This window comes from Ornithorhynchus anatinus, chromosome 2 (assembly GCF_004115215.2).
Source record: "Ornithorhynchus anatinus isolate Pmale09 chromosome 2, mOrnAna1.pri.v4, whole genome shotgun sequence".
Lineage (NCBI taxonomy): Eukaryota > Metazoa > Chordata > Mammalia > Monotremata > Ornithorhynchidae > Ornithorhynchus > Ornithorhynchus anatinus.
In genome coordinates, this window is record NC_041729.1 from 24,826,775 (window position 1) to 24,845,122 (window position 18,348).

The 18,348-nt window shown below is 46.6% G+C and overlaps 1 protein-coding gene across 4 annotated transcripts in view; it reads left to right on the plus strand.

Moving 5' to 3' along the window:
• MGRN1 (mahogunin ring finger 1) overlaps positions 1-18,348 on the plus strand; it is a 118,247-nt gene that overhangs the window by 49,139 nt on the left and 50,760 nt on the right. For all 4 annotated transcript variants that reach the window (XM_029055181.2, XM_029055182.2, XM_029055192.2 and 1 more), the window contains exons 5-6: positions 294-411; positions 17,920-17,986. In XM_029055181.2, coding sequence (XP_028911014.1) covers positions 294-411; positions 17,920-17,986 — 185 coding nt within the window. The remainder of the gene's footprint in view (positions 1-293; positions 412-17,919; positions 17,987-18,348) is intronic.

Consider the following 18,348-nt stretch of genomic DNA (forward strand, 5'->3'; position numbering starts at 1 on the left):
AGCGCTTATTGCTCTGCACACAGTAAGCGCTCAGTAAATACATTTGACTGACTGGCTGACTGTCAGATACTTCTATTTCTACACCTCCTGGGCACGCCGGGCCTTGGCATGGGCTCCTTTCTTTCTCCCCTTTGTCTCCAAAAGGTGGGGGGAGCGACGGCCGGCCCTCTCCGACCCTCTTTTGGGGATTCCTGGAAAGCCGACAGCTCCGGATGCCTGAGAACCGGGCCCGGTCGTCACCTGTAACAGTCAAGTTTGACTTTTCTCTCTCTCTCTTTCCCCTCCCACTCCAGATACAGCACAAAGAACCCTTCTCTGCAGTCGGAGACGGTGCATTATAAGAGAGGCGTGAGCCAACAGTTCTCCCTTCCGTCCTTCAAGATCGATTTCTCAGAGTGGAAGGACGATGAGGTAAATAAAGTCTCTGCCTCTGTGTCTCCCTTCTGTCGCCGGCGCTAGTCCCCGAGTATTGGGGGCTCAGAAACAGTTCTCAATTTCCCTGCAACAGGGAAGTGGTGGGGGATGTTGGTCGTCGTCGGATCTCTAAGGAGGGTTGATGGGATTTGGGGAGGTGATTGGGTTCCAGGAAGGGAAGAGGATTGTGTGGTGGGAGAGGGCTGAAAGGGTCCAGTTGCTATAATGTTTGGGCCAGGAGGATGACCCATGGGAAAATTATGGCAGGAGCAGCAGCATCTAGCAGCATTCATGGCGGATTCTTCGGCACGTGACATTTAGATTGAGAAGCAGTGGAGCCTAGTGGCTAGAGCACAGGCCTGGGAGTCAGAAGGATCTGGTTTCTAATCCCAGCTCCGCCACTTGTCCGTTGTGTGTCCTTGGACATGTCACTTCAATTTCTGCACCTCAGTTGCTTCGTCTGTAAAATGGGGATTAAGACTGTCAGCGCCACGTAGGACAGGGACTATGTCCAACCTGATTTGCTCGTATCCACCCCAGCGCTTAGTACGGTGCCTGGCATGTAGTAAGAGCTTAACAAATACCACAGTTGTTGTTATTATTTTATTGGTATTATTTCATTATTGTTATTGTATTATTATTACTACTACTAATATTTAGTACCCTGGAGAATTATAGGTGGAAAAGATCACATCAGCCAGCTAAGCAGGTATCTCTATCTCTCTACACACACAGACACACACATGCATGCAGTCTCTCTCTTCTCCCTCTCTCTTCCCCTCTCATAAGTCTTTGTACAGAAGGCAGCATCACAGCCTGGAAAGATTTAGCGGAATGATTGTGTTTCATGCCAAGTGACTCTGAATCACGCTTCTGTCCTTGCTCTGCTCTTTTCACCTCTGGGCCGCTCAGCAGTACAGTCAGGGATGAGGTGCGAATCTTTCTCAGGGTAGGTGATCGTGGTGCTTGTCTGCCCTCAACCTCCATTATAGGGCCCGCTCCGGACTGAGGAAGGAGAGACTGCAGGGCCCTGGTTGGGGCGGGTTTGACTGTCAGCTCTCCTTGACCCCCAGCTCTCATTAGAGGAAGAAGGGTGTTGGGGGAAAAGGCATTTTTGTTTTCAAAAGGGGAGGAAATCCTTCAGAAAGAGTCAGTTGAAAAGTTTGTGTTGCCCAGAGAGGCAAGGAATGCCACCAGTTTGCAGCAGGCAGGGTTTGACGCCTCTTCCCAATGCAGTGCCACTCAGAGAGGTAGAGAAGGCTGCTCCTGGAAGCTGTGGATGAAGCCATCCTTAGGGAGTTTCCCTCTGCTTGCCCCGGCAGGTTTTGTGGTTCTTAAATGTGGCCATTAAGGATGAATAGCAAATGCTTAAAGGGTACAGGTTCAAGGGCATAGGTGATGCAGAAGAGATAGGAAGTAGGGGAAATGAGGACGTAGTTGGGGAAGACTTCATGGAGATGAGATTTTAGGTGGACGTAGAAGGAGGGGAGGGTGATTATCTGTCTTATATCAAGGCAAGGGGTGGGCAGTGAGATAGGCGAGATCAAGCTACAGTGAGTAAGTTGTCTGTCTCCCTTCTAGTCAGTAAACTCCTGGTGGGCAGGGAACGTTCCTGCCAATGCTTTTGTACTCTTCCGAGTGCTTGGAACATTCATTCATTCATTCAGTTGCATTTATTGAGTGCTTACTCTGTGCAAAGCATTGTACTAAGCACTTGGGAGAGTACCATATACCAGTGCACAGACACATTCCCTGCCCACAACGAGCTTACAGACTAGAGGGGGAGACAGACATTAATATAAATAAATAAGCAGTGTTCTGCACACAGTAAGTGCTCAATAAATACCACTGATTAATTGATTAAGTGCCCAAAAAGTGCTGGGAACTCAGAATTTGGAGAGTCTGTCAAGGCCAAGAGCTGGGGAATGTTTTAGTGATATCCGTACTTATGATTCTGCTTTCCTTTTTGAGCTACAAATCTCTGCTCTTTCCCTTGGAAATCTCTCTCATTTTATGAGTCCGTTAGCATTTTTCCATCCCACTTTGTATGAAGGGAAGATATACCTCCTGTGTGACCATTTCCATTAGAGAAGTAGCGTGGCTCAGTGGAAAGAGCACGGGCTTTGGAGTCAGAGGTCATGGGTTCGAATCCTGGCTCGGCCACTTGTCAGCTGTGTGACTTTGGGCAAGTCACTTAACTTCTCGGTGCCTCAGTTACTTCATCTGTAAAATGGGGATTAAGACTGTGAGCCCCACGTGGGACAACCTGATTCTCCTGTGTCTACCCCAGCGCTTAGAACAGTGCTTGGCACATAGTAAGTGCTTAACAAATACCAACATTATTACCCAAGTTTTCTCACCCTTAGCTCAGTGGATGCAACTGATGTTGGACGATTTAGGAACCGTATTAGAGGTCTGACTTGTTAGTAGCACCTGAGGGACGTTGTTTGTTAATAGCCATGTACATAATTCATCATATGATGGCTTAAATAGAATTTTGTGGTTGATGGGGAGTGTTTCCTGGATCAGAGGGGCAGTAACAACCTCAAGGCCCCTGGGTTATTCCCAACTACCTCCAAAGCATCATGGTATGTAGGTTAATCTTACTAATTACTCTTCTAAAGCCACCATTTTTCAAGATTACAGTGGAGGGAAAAAAAAAGAATTGAAATGTATTTGGGTTGTGCCCCATGGGCGACCGTGCCATCCTATCAGGAATTTATTAATACATTTTGTGCAAAACATGAGGTACTCTTCAAAAGTAGCTGGGTATTGGTCCTGACAAATCTCAAGTTAAACATGTTAGTGTGAACATTTGAGGGCCGCTTGGGGAAAAATGTAGTAGAAGGGTGAGAGAATTTATGTAAGGCCCACAAACTAATAGGAATATATAGAATTTTGAGAATTAGAGATGTCAAAAATCTAAGCATTTGTCTAACCAATCTTCAGAGGTTAGAAATCAGATAGTTTGGAGAGCGCATGCAGGGTAAGATAGGGATCGACTTGTGTTGGTGGAGAAATGCATATTTTAATCAATTGCTCATCAAACTTTTCAGAAAGTGAGCGCTTCCTGTGTGCGGAGCACTGTACTAAGTGCTTGGGACAGTACAGCACAACAGAGTTGACAGACATATTCCCTGTCCACAACAAGCTCACAGTTGCTTGGTCAGTAGGAAACACCTAGAGGAGGAAGGTGTGATTATGTAGGAAGTAGCGAGTAGATAATTTGAAGCTAAAGCGGAAAAGACAGACCTACAGAAGGAGCAAGATTTGGCCAGCCTCTACGAGTTCAAACGAATGGCTTGGATTTCACAGATCTGAGGAATACTGGAGTGGGATTGAAAACTCTAGTAGTAATGACAGTATTGTGAGTGAAGATAACAGACACTGGATACCCGAAAGATCAAAGAAACTGGGAAGACAGCTTGAGAAACGAATCGAGACAGTTTAAAATATTAAAGTTATATTCATCAATCCATCAGTTGCATTTATTGAGCACTTACTGGGTACAGAGCACTTAACTAAGCACCTGGGAGAGTACAGTAAAACAGAGTTGGTAGACATAGTCCCTGTCCACAATGAATCTAAAAGGGGAGACAGGCATTAATATAAATAAATAAATTATGGATATGTACATGAGTGCTGAGGGGGCATTGCATAAAGGGAGCAAATCAGGGCAAGGCAGAAGGGAGTGGGGAAAGAGGAAATGAGGGTTTAGTCAGGGAAGGCCTCTTGGAAGAGATGGGCCTTCAGTAAGGCTTCGAAAGCAGGGAGAGTCATTGTCCGTGGGTTTTGAGGAGGGAGGGTGTTCCAGGCCAGAGGCAGAAGTGGGCAAGAGGTCAGCAGTGAGATAAACGAGATCGAGGTTCACCGAGGAGGTTGACATTTGTCCCGGATATTAGTGTCAAATATGTAATTGAGACATCCTATTATCTGTTGAAGCTATGTCATATTCCTGATAAGGGGGAAAGTGTTCAGACCGTATGATAAACTTTTAAGGGGGTAGTTCCAACACCAGCCAGAAGCTGGAGAAGATATTTTCAGCCAAGTCAATAGACCAGCTGTTTGTCAAGTTCAATCAAAATTGCTTAGCATAATTAGAGTGACGTGTCATCTCAGACTGTAAGCTTGTTGTGGGCAGGGAACTTGTCTTCAAACTGTTATACTCTCCCGGGTACTTAGTACAGCCCTTTGCACACAGTAAGTGCTCAATAAATATCACATATCACTCGTTGATTGATTTCAGACACTAAGCTCCCTCTGGACTGAAAGCCCATTGTGGGCAGGGAATATGGCTACCAACTCTGTTGAATTGAACTCCCCAAGTGCTCAGAATAGTGCTCCGCACACAGTTATTGCTCAATAAATACCATAGATTGACTGGCACATGCATATTTTTGATTGTGTTCAGCAGAAGGTAGATAAATGAGCATTCATTCAGTCAGTCATATTTATTAAGTGCTTACTTTGTGCCAAGCACTGTACTAAGCACTTGGGAGTAGTTATTGGTGGGTGATGCTTTGTTATATGTCCCTTAAACTGTACTGCATCAGGTGGTCTGGCTGAATAGCTTGGATCAAATAAGATCTCAAATGCATCTGCCAGTGTATTGTGTTCTACTCTCCCAAGCGCTTTAGTACAGAGTTCTGCACTTAGTAAATGCTCAATAAATAGCATTAATTGAGCGATCCATTGAGAGTAACTCAGTAAATCCCACTTTTTAATTTTGTATACCTCCTAATGGTCTTTGTTAAGCACTTACTGTGGTTCAAGCTCTATTCTGAGCACTGGGGAAGATACTAGTCAATCAGGTCAGACACAGTCCCTAGCCCATGTGGGGCTCACAGTCAAGCAGGAGGGAGAACAGGGATTGAGTCCCCTTTTTGCGGTTGAGGAAACTGAGGCACAGATAAATGAAGTGACTTGCCCCAGGTCACACTGCAGGCAAGTGGCAGAGCTGGAATCAGACTCAATCAATCATTATTTATTGCTTGTTTACTGTGTGCAGAGCATTATACTAAGCACTTGGGAGAGTATCACGCAACAATATAACAGACACATCCCCTACCCACTGTGAACTTAGAGTCTAGAGGGAACCCAGGTCAAACATTCTTCTCCCCCTTTCAAAGTCTTATTGAAGGCACACCTCCTCCAAGATGCCTTCCCTGATTAAGCCCTCCTTTCCCCTTCTCCCACTCCCACCTGTGCCACCCTGACTTGCTCCCTTTATTTGTCTCCCCCTCCCAGCGCTTAGTACAGTGCTCCACACAGAGTAAGGACTCAATAAATACGACCGACTGACTAGGCCACGCTGCTTCCCATTTTGCCTCACCATAGAGATTCCCTCTTGCAACTCTTGAAAGTTCTCGCCTTAGACCACCCCCCTGAGAGCCTGATTAGAGCTCTGAGAATTCTGCAAATCCATCAGTCAGTCAGTGGTACTTCTTGAGTGCTTACTGTGTGCAGAGCACTGTAGAGAAGCAGCGTGGCTTAGTGGAAAGATCACGGGCTTGGATGTCAGAGGACGTGGGTTCTAATCTCGGCTCCTCCACCCGTCGGCTCTGTGACCTTGAGCAAGCCACTTAACTTCTCTGTGCCTCAGTTACCTCATCCGGAAAACGGTGGTTAAGACTGTGACCCCCACGGGGGACAACCTGATTACCTCGTCTCTACCCCAGTGTTTAGAACAGTGCTTGGCACATAGAAGCGCTTAAAAGACATCATTATTATTATTTTCATTACTAAGTGCTTGGAAGATGTTGGGCAGCTGGTTCTGCCGGTTGGGGTCTTTATAAGAAGTATGATTAGCCTACGGGTCCTTACGGGAATCCCGATCTGTGGATGTCTGGTTTCCCTACTATTTCATCAGGACTGGCTCTGCAGCTCTGCAGCTCAGCTCTGCTCCCCCGGGGCCTTGTTCTCTGTCCAGACTTGCAATAAAATTTCGGGAGGCGGTACATTCCCAAAAGGGCTAAAACTCCTTCTGCAGAGAAGTGGTCATTCTGGGCTTTCTGCCCCCTCCTTTCCCTTCCAGCTTTGTTCTCCCTCTGAGCGAAAATATAAAGGCTCCATTCAGCAAAATTTGAAGCAGTTATGTTAATGAGAAAGGAATGGTTGCTGCAGTCCCATCTAAAACGTGGGGTGGAAAATACCAACGGAGCAGTCCTTTCAGACTCCCAGGTTAAATAAATATGTCCTCATTTCTCATTCATTCGATTGTATCTGTGGAGCGCTTACTGTGTGCAAAGTACCGTACGACGCTCTTGGGAGGTCATTTTAGTCTTTCGACAAGAAAACGCCCCTCTCCGCCCCCCTCATCCCTCCCAGCCGTAGACACACACTTTGGCAGTTTCAGGGAAGAAGGGAAAAGATGATCCAGTAAAAAGCCCCCATGGCGATGACCTAATCTTTCACTCGGGAGGCTCACGGGGACAAGGAGGTGGAAGCGGTCCTAAGGCCTGGCATCAAATGTCTTTTATCCTAACTTCATTTAGGGATGGAGGATTGATTTGACCTGCTCCTCACTGTCCACTGTTGCTTGGCCATATGAGGCCTGCTCACAGAGAAAGCCCAAAGGACGCTCTATAGAGAGTAGACGAGCAGGGTGGTCTAATGGTTGGAGCCCGGGCCTGGGAATCAGAAGAACCTGGGCTCTAATCCCAACTCCACCACCCCTCTAGACTCTAAACTCGTTATGGGTGGGGAACGTTTCTGCTAGTTCTCTTGAACTCTCCCAAACTCTTAGTACAGTGCTCTGCGTATAGTAAGTGCGCAATAAATACGATCGATTGCTGTATGACCCTGGGCAAGTTACTGCACTTCTGTACCTCAGTTATCTCATCTGTAAAATGGGGATTAAGAGTGGGAGCCCCATTTGCAGCATGGACTGTGTCCAAAATAATTAAATAGTATCTACCCCAGTGCTTAATGAAGTGCCTGGCTCAGAGTAAGCACTTAACAAGTACTGTAAAAAAAAAAAAAATCGAAAAATGTAGATCGACTTTTACTCTCTGATTCTCCCTTTCTTTTTTCCTCTCTTTTCCTTATCACATGTGAATGGAATGCGATAACTCAGTGTGGTCATATCATTATTCCCTGATGGAGGATCGGATACCTTGGCTTCACGCTGACCCTGTCTTTTAAAGCGCAGATGTGTATTGTCCTGAATTTCTCTCCATGCCCCTTTTGTATTCTTCCTGTGGAGAGTGAGCCTCCTCTGTCAGTCTGAACTGTAACAATAATGTAAGGCAGGCTTGTCAGAGTCACGCCTCTAGACTGTGATCTTATTATCGGCAGGGAACGTGTCTACTAATCCTGTCGTATTGTATTCTCCCAAGCATTTAGCTTTCAGTAACTGCCTCTGATTCCTGTGGATGGACTGCTTACTCAGATTTACATCCATTTGTATGCCACACCTTAAAAATGCTACCAGAAATGATTTGGGTAATTATGAGCAACCTAATGTTATGAAATAAGACAAAAGGAAAGGAAATTGGAGAAGAGAGCTTCATTCCCAGATTTGGGCCCTATCGTGGGATCGGAGAACATTTTTCTGACAACGCGGATCTGTCTCGATTCAGGGCAATAAGGTGGTGGGGAAAACGCTTTTACTCATGCATGCAGTGTTGGACGCAGCTTGAGCGCTCAGGTCTCCCATGCCGAATATGCAATCTGGTTCCGCTTTTTGACTCGGACATTGCTTTAGAATTAGGGAAGTTGCATCCGACAGCGAGAGCCTTTGTGGGCACATTGTACCTTGGCATCGGAAGAGATGGTATCCGCGCTTGGCATCGGACACCACAAGTCATACAGCACAAGATTTCTATAACACTGGCCTCGCGAGGACACAGCCTCTTCCTCACAAGAAAGAGAATTGGGTCACAGCTCAAGTTTTCACAAATGTGAGATTCTTCGGGAACTCAGTTGCTAAGGTTTTTTTTTCCCAATGGTAATTAAACGCTTACTATATGCCAGGGACCATTCTCAGCACTGGGGTAGATACAAAATGGTGCAGTGGGAAGCAGCGGGCGTAGTGGATAGAACACGGGCCTGGAAATCAGAAAGTTATGGATTCAAATTCCGGCTCTGCCGCTTGTCTGCTGTTTGACCTTGGCAAGTTGCGTAACTTCTCTGTTCTTCAGTTACCTTATCTATAAAATGGGGGTCTAGGGTGTGAGCCCCACATGGGGCAGGAACTGTGTCCAACCCGATTTGCTTTTATCCACCCCAGTGCTTAATACGGTGCCTGGCACATAGTGAGCATTTAACAAATACCATTATTATTGTCATTATTATCACAAGCTAATCAGGTTGGAAGTAGTCCGTGTTCCACGTAAGGCTCACAGACAATCTCCATTGTACAGATGAGGTAACCGAGGCACAGAGAAGTGAAATTACTTGCCCAGAGTCACACAGCAGACAAGTGGCGGCGCCTGAATTAGAACCCAGGTCTTTGACTCCCAGGGCCATGCTCTGCTAGGCCACACTGCTTCCCAAGTCATGGCAGAAGAGGCTCTGTGGCTATTTTCTTGCAGATATTCTGTAAGTGAGCAGGGCTTGCAGGAAGCCCTGCAGGAAGCCTTGCAGGAAGGATGACAAGCCAATGTTTATTGGGAAAAGAAGGCAGAAGAAGGAGCAAGAGAGAGACAGAAAGGAGACGGAGACCGAAGAATGGGAATGGACGAAGATTCACACCCTCTCACTCTACCAACACTTACTTTTACCTAGATGGTTTCTCCCAGAGAGGACATTAGTGGATTTAGCAGCAGAAGAGAGAGGATCACGACCCCTCATTTGGGTTGGAGAGTGAGTGGCTCCCATCGCTACTGGGGGTCTAGCAAGGCTGGGGAGGGTCTGCATGGCGAGGGGTCCCTAGATCCTCAAGCCCCAGAGAGCAGCCATGGTGAAGGCCAGCAGCAGCGTGAAGCATGGAGCCAAATGGGCAAGGGGCAGACTTGCTTGTCTTCCTCTCAGTCAGGCAGTCAGTTAATTGTATTTACTTTTCTGTATGCAGAGCATTGTATTAAAGTGCTTGGGAGAGTACAGTTCAATAATAAACAGACACATTCCCTGCCCACAGCAAGTTTACAGTGTAGAAGGGGAGACAGACGTTACTATAAAGAAATAAATTACAGATATACACATAAGTTCTTTGAGGCTGGGTCAAGGGACTATGAATAAAGGGAGCAAGTCAGGGTGACATAGAAGGGAATGGGATAAAAGGAAATGATGCTTAGTCAGGGAAGGCCTCTTGGAGGAAATGTGCTCTGAAGCGGGGGAGAGTAATTGTTGAATATGAGGAAGGAGGGAGTTCCAGGCTAAGAGGCGGGACGTGGGCGAGTGGTCGGTGATATGATAGATGACCTGTTTCCTGTTTCCCTGCTGAGACCGTCCTCATCAGTCCCTGGACACCAGTCTGACATACCTGATTTAAACCATCTGAAGAGCCCGAGACCCTTCATCATTACCAGTGGTATTTATTGAATGTTTACTAGGTGCGGAGCACTGTACTAATTACTTGGGAGAGTACATTACTTCCCCAGTGGATTAGCCACCCCCCACTTCCCAGACTTTCGATTCCCAAAGAGAGGTAAATTCTGGTTTTTGAAACAATTCGCTATTTAATGGCAGGACGTCCATGGAGGCACTCTCTTTAATCAAACCTCAGGGTGTGGCCCACACAGATTGCAATCCCGAAAGGAAGCATGCCTGGATATCCCCTGGGTGCCCTATCTTCTTAGATCTTGGCTTCTTCCATGAAAAAAGTGATGAACCTAATCTCCGATTAAAGGCAAAGCTCTAAAGATGTGCCTTGGTAGTCAGCAGGATACCCTGAAGGCCATGGAGCTGAGGGAAGGTTTTCTCCACATAGGCTCTTGCAGGGGTTCAACTTGGGAACATTTTCAGCACGAGGTACATGTAAGGGCTCAATGAATCATTAAAAACACAAAGAACACAAACTGCTGCTGGGACTGAAGGAAAGCACGGTTCCAGGGAAGAGAATAATCTGAAAGAAGCAGGAATGTTGGTGGGGGTTCAAAATGGAAGGTAAAATTAGGGACTTGAAAGACACTGTGAAGGTAAAGAGAGATTGAAAGAGGGAAAAAAGGAGAAAAGACTGAAAAGGAAAACGGGAAGTTCGGCCCGTGGGTTCTGGACTGAACTGCAATGGAAAATTCTTTGGAAAAGTAGTTACCATCGGCCGCCTCAGCAGGTCAGAAAGGACTGATACTTATGAATGAATTTATACCCAACTTAGTACCCATTTACCTAGAACTACTTATAAATATTTTGGTTTCTCTGGTTTAGTGTAAGCTTGTGGGCAGGGAACGTGTCACTTTGTAATCTGTATTTCTCGGGCATCTGGTACAGTGCACCAAACTGGTTGGGTGCTCAGTAAATGCCACTATTACTGCTACTGCTGACACCCCAGCAAAATGCGTGCCTGCTTCTGTTAGAGAGCTCCATCATTAGAGGAAGGTAGCAGTCAAATCAGTGGTATTTATTGAGCACATCCTGTGTCCAGACTGCTATAGTAAGCGCTTGGGAAAGGACAATAGGATAGAGTTGGTTGACCCGATTCCTGCCCACAAGAAGCTTATACTCGAGGCCCTGTAGTCTCTGGGAAAGCCTTAATCTTTTCCTCCGTTGCTTTTGAACTTGCTGTTCTTCCACCTCAGTTACTCTTTTAGGACACAACTGGGTTGCATTGGACTTTCCAAAGGGAAGTGCTAGAGTCCCACTGGAGAGGAGGTGGGTGATTGTGGATGAAAAGGGAACAGCGGAGACCCTTCCCCTCCAGACAATCCAGAGAACCAGGGAGGAAACAGGGAGGGAAACCAGAGGTGGATGTTTGGATGCACAGAAGCTGCAGGGACACACAAGCGACTGGCATCTCCACAAGAGGTCCCAAAACAGCTTGCAGACTTGATGGAATTAAACAAACCCTTCAGTCGTTTTTGTTTTTTCTTATGACAGCGCTGGCAGTTTGTATTTCCAGCCAAGCAAAAGAATATTAATATCGAATGGGCTTGGTCGACAGCCAGGACGTTTTTATTAAATGAAACAGAGTTGTTAAAGCCGTGGTTGGCCTTCCTAGGCTTTCCAGACGTCTCTAAGCGGGGAAGCAATAACCCATCTCAGCACTTAGCTTGCTGAAGTAGGGAACTCTGTGCTCATCAAGATGAAAGCTCATTACCCCGAGTTCCTGGGGAGGAAAAAAAGCATGTTTGTGATCTTATTCCCGGGGCTCCAAGACCGGCCCGCTTTTCAACTGCCTGAAATTCGGACCAGTCGCCTGAACAAGTGCTTCTGATTAAGCAGTCGTTTTCTGTCCCTGTGAAGAATAACTCATTCTTCTCTTGGCTCGGGGATGAGCGAGAGACTCAGTGATCGACTCCTGGAAAATGTCATCCTGGGAAAGGGCTGGCTTCCGGTCAGGAATCGACCTGTAATTTCCTGATTTTGCCACAGCCAAAGAAGAGTCCTACGTAGCTATTCAGTTTATTCTGAATTTGTTGATGTACCTGGTCAGGTGCATCGGTTATTTATAACGATGTCTGTCTCCTCCTCTAGGCTGTAAGCTCATTATCATTATTATTAGCTCCCCGAGACCTCCGATCTCATGGCCAACCGGGCATTGGGTTTGCTATTTTGGCCCCTTTAGGGAACAGAGTTTCCATGGAGGGATTGTGACTGGCAGCTGTTGTGATTGTGAGCGTTGGTCCCTCTGGAAGGATGTGGAACACCAGCTCTGAAGAGGTAAACAAGTCTTCCCCCGGCAGTTGGGTTGGCCAATGGCAGGAGGGTTGAACCGGGGACTCTTGTCCTGCAAGTACCGACCTTTGACTCCAGAGTCAGGTCCTGCTCTTTTCAAGACTGGTGGCTACGGCCAGCTAACTGAATGTGAACTAGCCACCAGCCAGGGTGGGGGCACTTGGGCAGCCTGAGGGATTTTAGCCCCCTTGGGGAAGCTTAGCCCTGGTGCTTGGAAGTCAGTTCAGCCACGCCTTCCTCTGCTGCCTCCCTTCCCTCGGTTCCAGGTTTCGGTTTACGGCCCAGGCACGGAGCCTGCGATCCGTGACTATGGGAGAGAGCGGAGACCCGGGCCCTCCCTTGGCGATTTGGGCGCAATTGTCGACCCCTGGCTTTCTGCGTTGCACTTCCCCCGGCTTCTGCTGCCGTTCTGCTGCTTCCTGTGAAAACTTAGGGTCGGCTGAAAGCCCGATGCCCATTGGGCTGCAGTTAATAGGTCATCACAGTTCCTCCTTGCTGAGGAAGTCTCACGGGAGTCAAAACCCGGACAGGCAGGCCGACAGGACATGTCTCGGGTTGGCGGGAATGCACCCGAGCCCCACTCCACCTCCCTGAGAGCATAGTGCTTAGTACAGTGCCTGGCACATAGTAAGCGCGTAACAAATACCACAATTATTATCATTATCCCTGCGGCTAACGAGAACTGAACTCTCTCTGAGAGCCCAAGTCCAGGATCACACGTGGGCCACATTGACTAATGAAAACAGAGATTCCCTCACCCAGACAGGACTATAGCCTGATTAGTCGGTCATATTTATTGAGCACTTACTGTGTGCACAGCACTATACTAAGCATCTGGGAGAATACAACACAACAATAAACAGACACATTCCCTGCCCACAACGAGCTTACAGTCTAGATGGGGAGACAGACATTAATATCGATAAATTACAGATATGTACATAAGTGCTGTGAGCTCATCGTGGGCAGGAATCATGTCTGTTGTACTCTCCCAAGTGCCTAGTACGGTGCTCTGCACATAATAAGCATTCAGTAAATATGATTGAATGAATAGGCTGGGAGGAGGGAATGAATAAAGGGAGCAAGTCAGGGTGATGCACAAGGGTGTGGGAGAAGAGGAAAGGAGGGCTTAGGGACCTGCACAGAACTGCTTGCCAGCCCAAGTTAATAAATCAGTGGTAATTACTGAACACCGTGTGCAGAGCACCATACTAAATGCTCAGGAGAGTACAAGATAACAGAGTTGATAGGCCCGTTCTCTGCCCACAAGGAGCTTACAGTGTAGAGGACGAGCTCACCGTCTAGTCCGGCCAATATCAAACCAGCTGGAGCCGCCTTGGCGCCTACCTAGACCTCCTCCTAAACTAATAATCCTGAGTTTCTAGAGAGGAGATCTGTGGGGCTTTGGAAGATTTGGTGTGGGGTCCACGGGGAGAGGGACACTTCCTTTTTTATCCTGGGCTCTTGACTTTGTTACGGGGCATGAGGGTGGGATTTGTTGCTGATTTGGCTTTCCCCAGCGTTCCCCCTCCCTCCCACCTTTTGAAGTAAGGGAGGAGAACGGGCTGGAAACCACTCAGGCGATTTCCTCAAACCTATTTGAAGGCTTTTTCCCCAAGCAGACAGGTGAACATGTGGGCAGTTTGACCAGAATGGCCTCCCAAGGGATATTTTTCCTCAGGGCTTAAGGGCTGCCAATAGTCTTTCTTGCACCATCCACGGAAGACTTGTGATCAGAGTTAGAATGAAGAATTCGATTTTGATTGGCTTTTCTGCATGTCTGAATGAACACCCCCCCTGCCAGTTTTGTTAGAGTTTCAGTGTTATGTCAGCAAATAAGAACTTTGTGTTCAGGTGCCTACAAATCTTTGCCAGCATTCATGCGTTACCGAGCACATTCCTAAATATGTGTTCCCAAAGGATTTACATCCTTGTTTTGATTTCTTTCTCATCGCATATTCTCCCTACCCCACCCCATAAACTACTTGATTATTATTATTATTTTTGGTATTCGTTGAGCGCTTCCTAAGTGCCAGGCACTGTACTAAGTGCAGGAGTCTTGTCTTATGCCGTCGAGTCATCCCCGACCCATAGCGATGCCGTGGACACATCTTTCCCGGAACTCCCCACCTCCATCTGCAGTCGTACTGGTAATGGATCCACAGTATTTTCTTGGTAAAAATGTGGAAATGGTTTACCATTGCCTCCTTCCGCGCAGTAAACTTGAGCACTGGAGTAGATAACCAGTTAATCGAGATTGGACACACCGTGTTCCACATGGGGCTCCCGGTCTTAATCACCCTTCTACAGATGGAGGTGACTAAGGCACAGAGAACTGAAGTGACTTGTCCAAGATCACACAATAGAGAAGTGAGGAAGCCGGGGGAGGAACCCAGGTCCTTCAAACGCCCAGACCTAATGCTCCATCCACTTCGCCACACTGCTTCTCCCTTCATCATGCACTTCAATACTCATGGGCCATGAAGGTGTTTTCCTAAAATTATCATTCGTTTGTGTACTTCCAGCAGCCTCAGGCTGCGGGAACCGTCACCTCCTACCTTATTTCTGTACAGTGAATTACCGTAGTTGTTCCAGCAGCAGCAAGCAGGGAACATCGAATCTCAGTGAAGACAGGGTCCCTGCTCTCAACAGACCTGCTCTGTTACGGTCTAATGGGGATGGACGGACATGGGTGTGTACGGAAATGTAATGGAAAACAGATAGAACCGGCAATTGGGAAAATAAAAAGGAATTTAATAACTAAAGAAGTAAATGGCTAATAGGATGACCTAATCAGGGATGTAGGGATGAGGGGAGGACGGCCACTTTGAGGAGCGTCGGTTTTAGAAGCAGCACGGCATAGCAGCACGGACCTGGGAGTCAGAAGGTCATGGGTTCTAATCCTGGCTCTGCCACTTGTCTTCCGGGTGACCTTAGGTAAGTCACATCACTTCTCTGTCTCAAGTTACCTCATCTCTAAAATGAGGATTGAGTCTGTGAGCCCCATGTGGAACAGGGACTGTGTCTAACCTGATTTGCTTGTATCCATCCCAGTGCTTAGTCCAGTGCTTGGCACATAGGAAGCTCTTAACAAATACCGTTATTATTATTATTATTTTAGGGGAGCTTTGAAGATGGGGAGGGTTGGGGTTTGTTGGGTGCAGCCTACCTATAGAGTAGATGTGGTAATTCACCAGCAGCGGTGGAGCCATCTGGTACAAAGAAATGACCAGTAGAAGGATTCTTTCAGGCAGTCTTTTGTGGAGAACTCAGTCTTTTATGGAAGCCAGTGTCTTGGGTCCAAAGATGAACAGAAGGCCAAGCTCAAGATGGGTTCCATCGACCCTCCTGCTGGGGAACACGTGGGCCCGGGGGCCCCTTTTGGGTTCAGATCAATTATTTGGCTATTCAGTCGCTTGAGGACGAGTTCGTAGCTGTAGTGATAATAATCCTTGTGGTATTTTTTACACACTTACATTGTGCCAGGCACTGTAGTAAGCGGTGGGGTGGATACAGGCAAATCGGGTTGGACACAGTCCGTGTCCCACGTGGGGCTCAGAGTCTTAATCCCCATTTTACAGATGAGGTAACTGAGGCTCAGAGAAGTGAAGTGACTTGCCTAAGGTCACACGGCAGACAGGTGGCAGAGCAGGGATTAGATCCAGGTCCGTCTGACTTCCGGGCCTGGGCTCCATCCAGTGTGCCTTACTGCTTCTGTTTATTGAGCACTTCCTCTGTGCAGAGCATTTTACTAATCACTTGGGAGAATACAATACAGGGGAGCTGGTAGACGTTTTCCCAGCCCAGAGCAAGGTTATAGTGTAAAAGGGGAGGCAGACATTAATATGAATAAATAAATTACAGCTATGTATTTAAGTGCTGTGGGGTTGAATGTATTGGCCCTGAAGTCAGGACTGTTCAATATCTTTAGCAATAGTTTGGATGAAGGTCTTGAGGAAATTCATATTAAGTTTTCCCGTGACAGTAAATTGAATAGGGTTGAGAATGCTTTGAAAAATGGAAAAAAATGCAAAGTAACCTCGATAAAATAGAAAAATGATCAGAATTAGGCTGAATTTCAGTAGGGACCAAAAACCCCCAAAACCCCACATAAATACAGAAAGGGAAAGATACCAGTTCTGCACAAGAAACCTAGAGGTCAAATTGAAAAGTAATTTGAATATGAGCCAGGAATGTAGGACCATTATTTTAAAAAAAAAAAACAGTATGTAACTGGGATATATTATAGTTATGATCTAGGAGTCCTAGTCCAGGACCCTCTCTTCTCTTGATGAGAAATCCCCTAAAATCCCATCACCTCACAAAAACCTTTCTGAACAGAATAGAGGTGGTGATTTTGCTCCCTCAGCTTATGGCTACCTTACCATTTGATTCCCCCCCTCCTTTTTTTAAATGGCATTTCTTAAAAGCACTTAGCAGCTAATCATCTTACTATGTACCAGCTAATCAGGTTGGACATAGTCCCTGCCGCACATGGGGCTCACCGTCTTAATCCCCATTTTACACATGAGGTAACCCAGGGACAGAGAAATGAAGTGACTTGCCCAAGGTCACAAAGCAGACGAGTGGCAGAGCCGGGATTAGAATCCAAATTCTACCTAATGTAAATGCACACTCATGGATTTGATTATTGCCATTCGGTCATCACTAAACATATTTGTAATTTTTTTATATATTAGTGTCCATCTCCCCAACTCTAGACTCTAAGCTCGTTTTGGGCAGGGAATGTGTCTGCTTTTTGTTGTATTGTACTCTCCCAAGCACTTAGTGCAGTGCTGTACACACAGCAAGTGCTCAGTAAATACGACTGAATGAATGAATGAAGCTCTGGGTTTGCTCTGGCGTTTTCCTCTGCTCTGTACATTTGGCTTTGGTGGTATTTATGGTTTAGAATGTAAGGTTCTAGTAGACAGAGACTTGCTCGTAATTTGCTGTGTTCATTGCTCACTCAGCACAGTGTGAAGTGCACAAGTAGCCGTACAATACATTCTATAGAATTTGATGACATATTCATTCATTCAACAGTATTTATTGAGCGCTTACTATGTGCAGAGCACTGTACTAAGTGCTTGGAATGAACAAGTCGGCAACAGATAGAGACAGTCCCTGCCGTTTGATGGGCTTACAGTCTAATTACAGACATATAATAATGTTGGTATTTGTTAAGCGCTTACTATGTGCAGATCACTGTTCTAAGCGCTGGGGTAGGCACAGGGGAATCAGGTTGTCCCGCTTGGGGCTCACAGTCTTAATCCCCATTTTACCGATGAGGTAACAGAGGCACAGAGAAGTTAAGTGACTTGCCCACAGTCACACAGCCTACAAATGGCAGAGCTGGGATTCGAACCCATGACCTCTGACTCCAAAGCCCGTGCTCTAGCCACTGAGCCACGCTGCTTCTCTTTTATTTGCATATATTTGGGTGGTTTCCTTTTTGCCTCCTTTTCCCCCTCTCCAGCAGTCATGATGTATATTTCTCTCCCGTTTTCCCTCCTTTCTCGAACATGAGTTGTGTCCTCTGATCCCTCTGGGTTGTAAGTTTGCCATGGGCAGGGAATGTGTCTGTTTATTGTTTTATGTGCTTTTGCACACAGTAAGCGTTGGATAAATACGATTGATTGGATTGAATGAATCCTGCTTTCTTGAGGCCTGCTGAATAGCAGCGATAGTAGAGATGATGACATTTCCTCCTCTTTCTTTCCCCTTCAGTTAAACTTCGATCTGGACCGGGGTGTTTTTCCTGTGGTGATCCAGGCTGTGGTGGATGAAGGGGATGGTAAGAAGAATTCATTAAATCTCGTAAATTCTCGCTTGAATTTATTGCCCTTTTAAGCTCACCCCGGAAGGTAGTCACCTCGTGGAGTTTTGCGATGGTACTTGTTAAGGCCTTATTCTCGGCCAGGCACTGTTCTAAGCACTGGGGTAGATACAAGTGAATTAGGTTGGGCACAGTCCCTGTCCCACATGGGGCTCCCAAGCTAAGTAGGAGGGAGTAGGATCGAATCCCCGTTTTTTTCAGATGAGGTAACTGAGTCACAGAGAAATTAAGTGACTTGCCCCAGGTCACACTGTGGCAGAACCAGGATTAGACACCAAGTCCTCGGACTCCCAGGCCCATGCTCTTTCCACTAGACCACA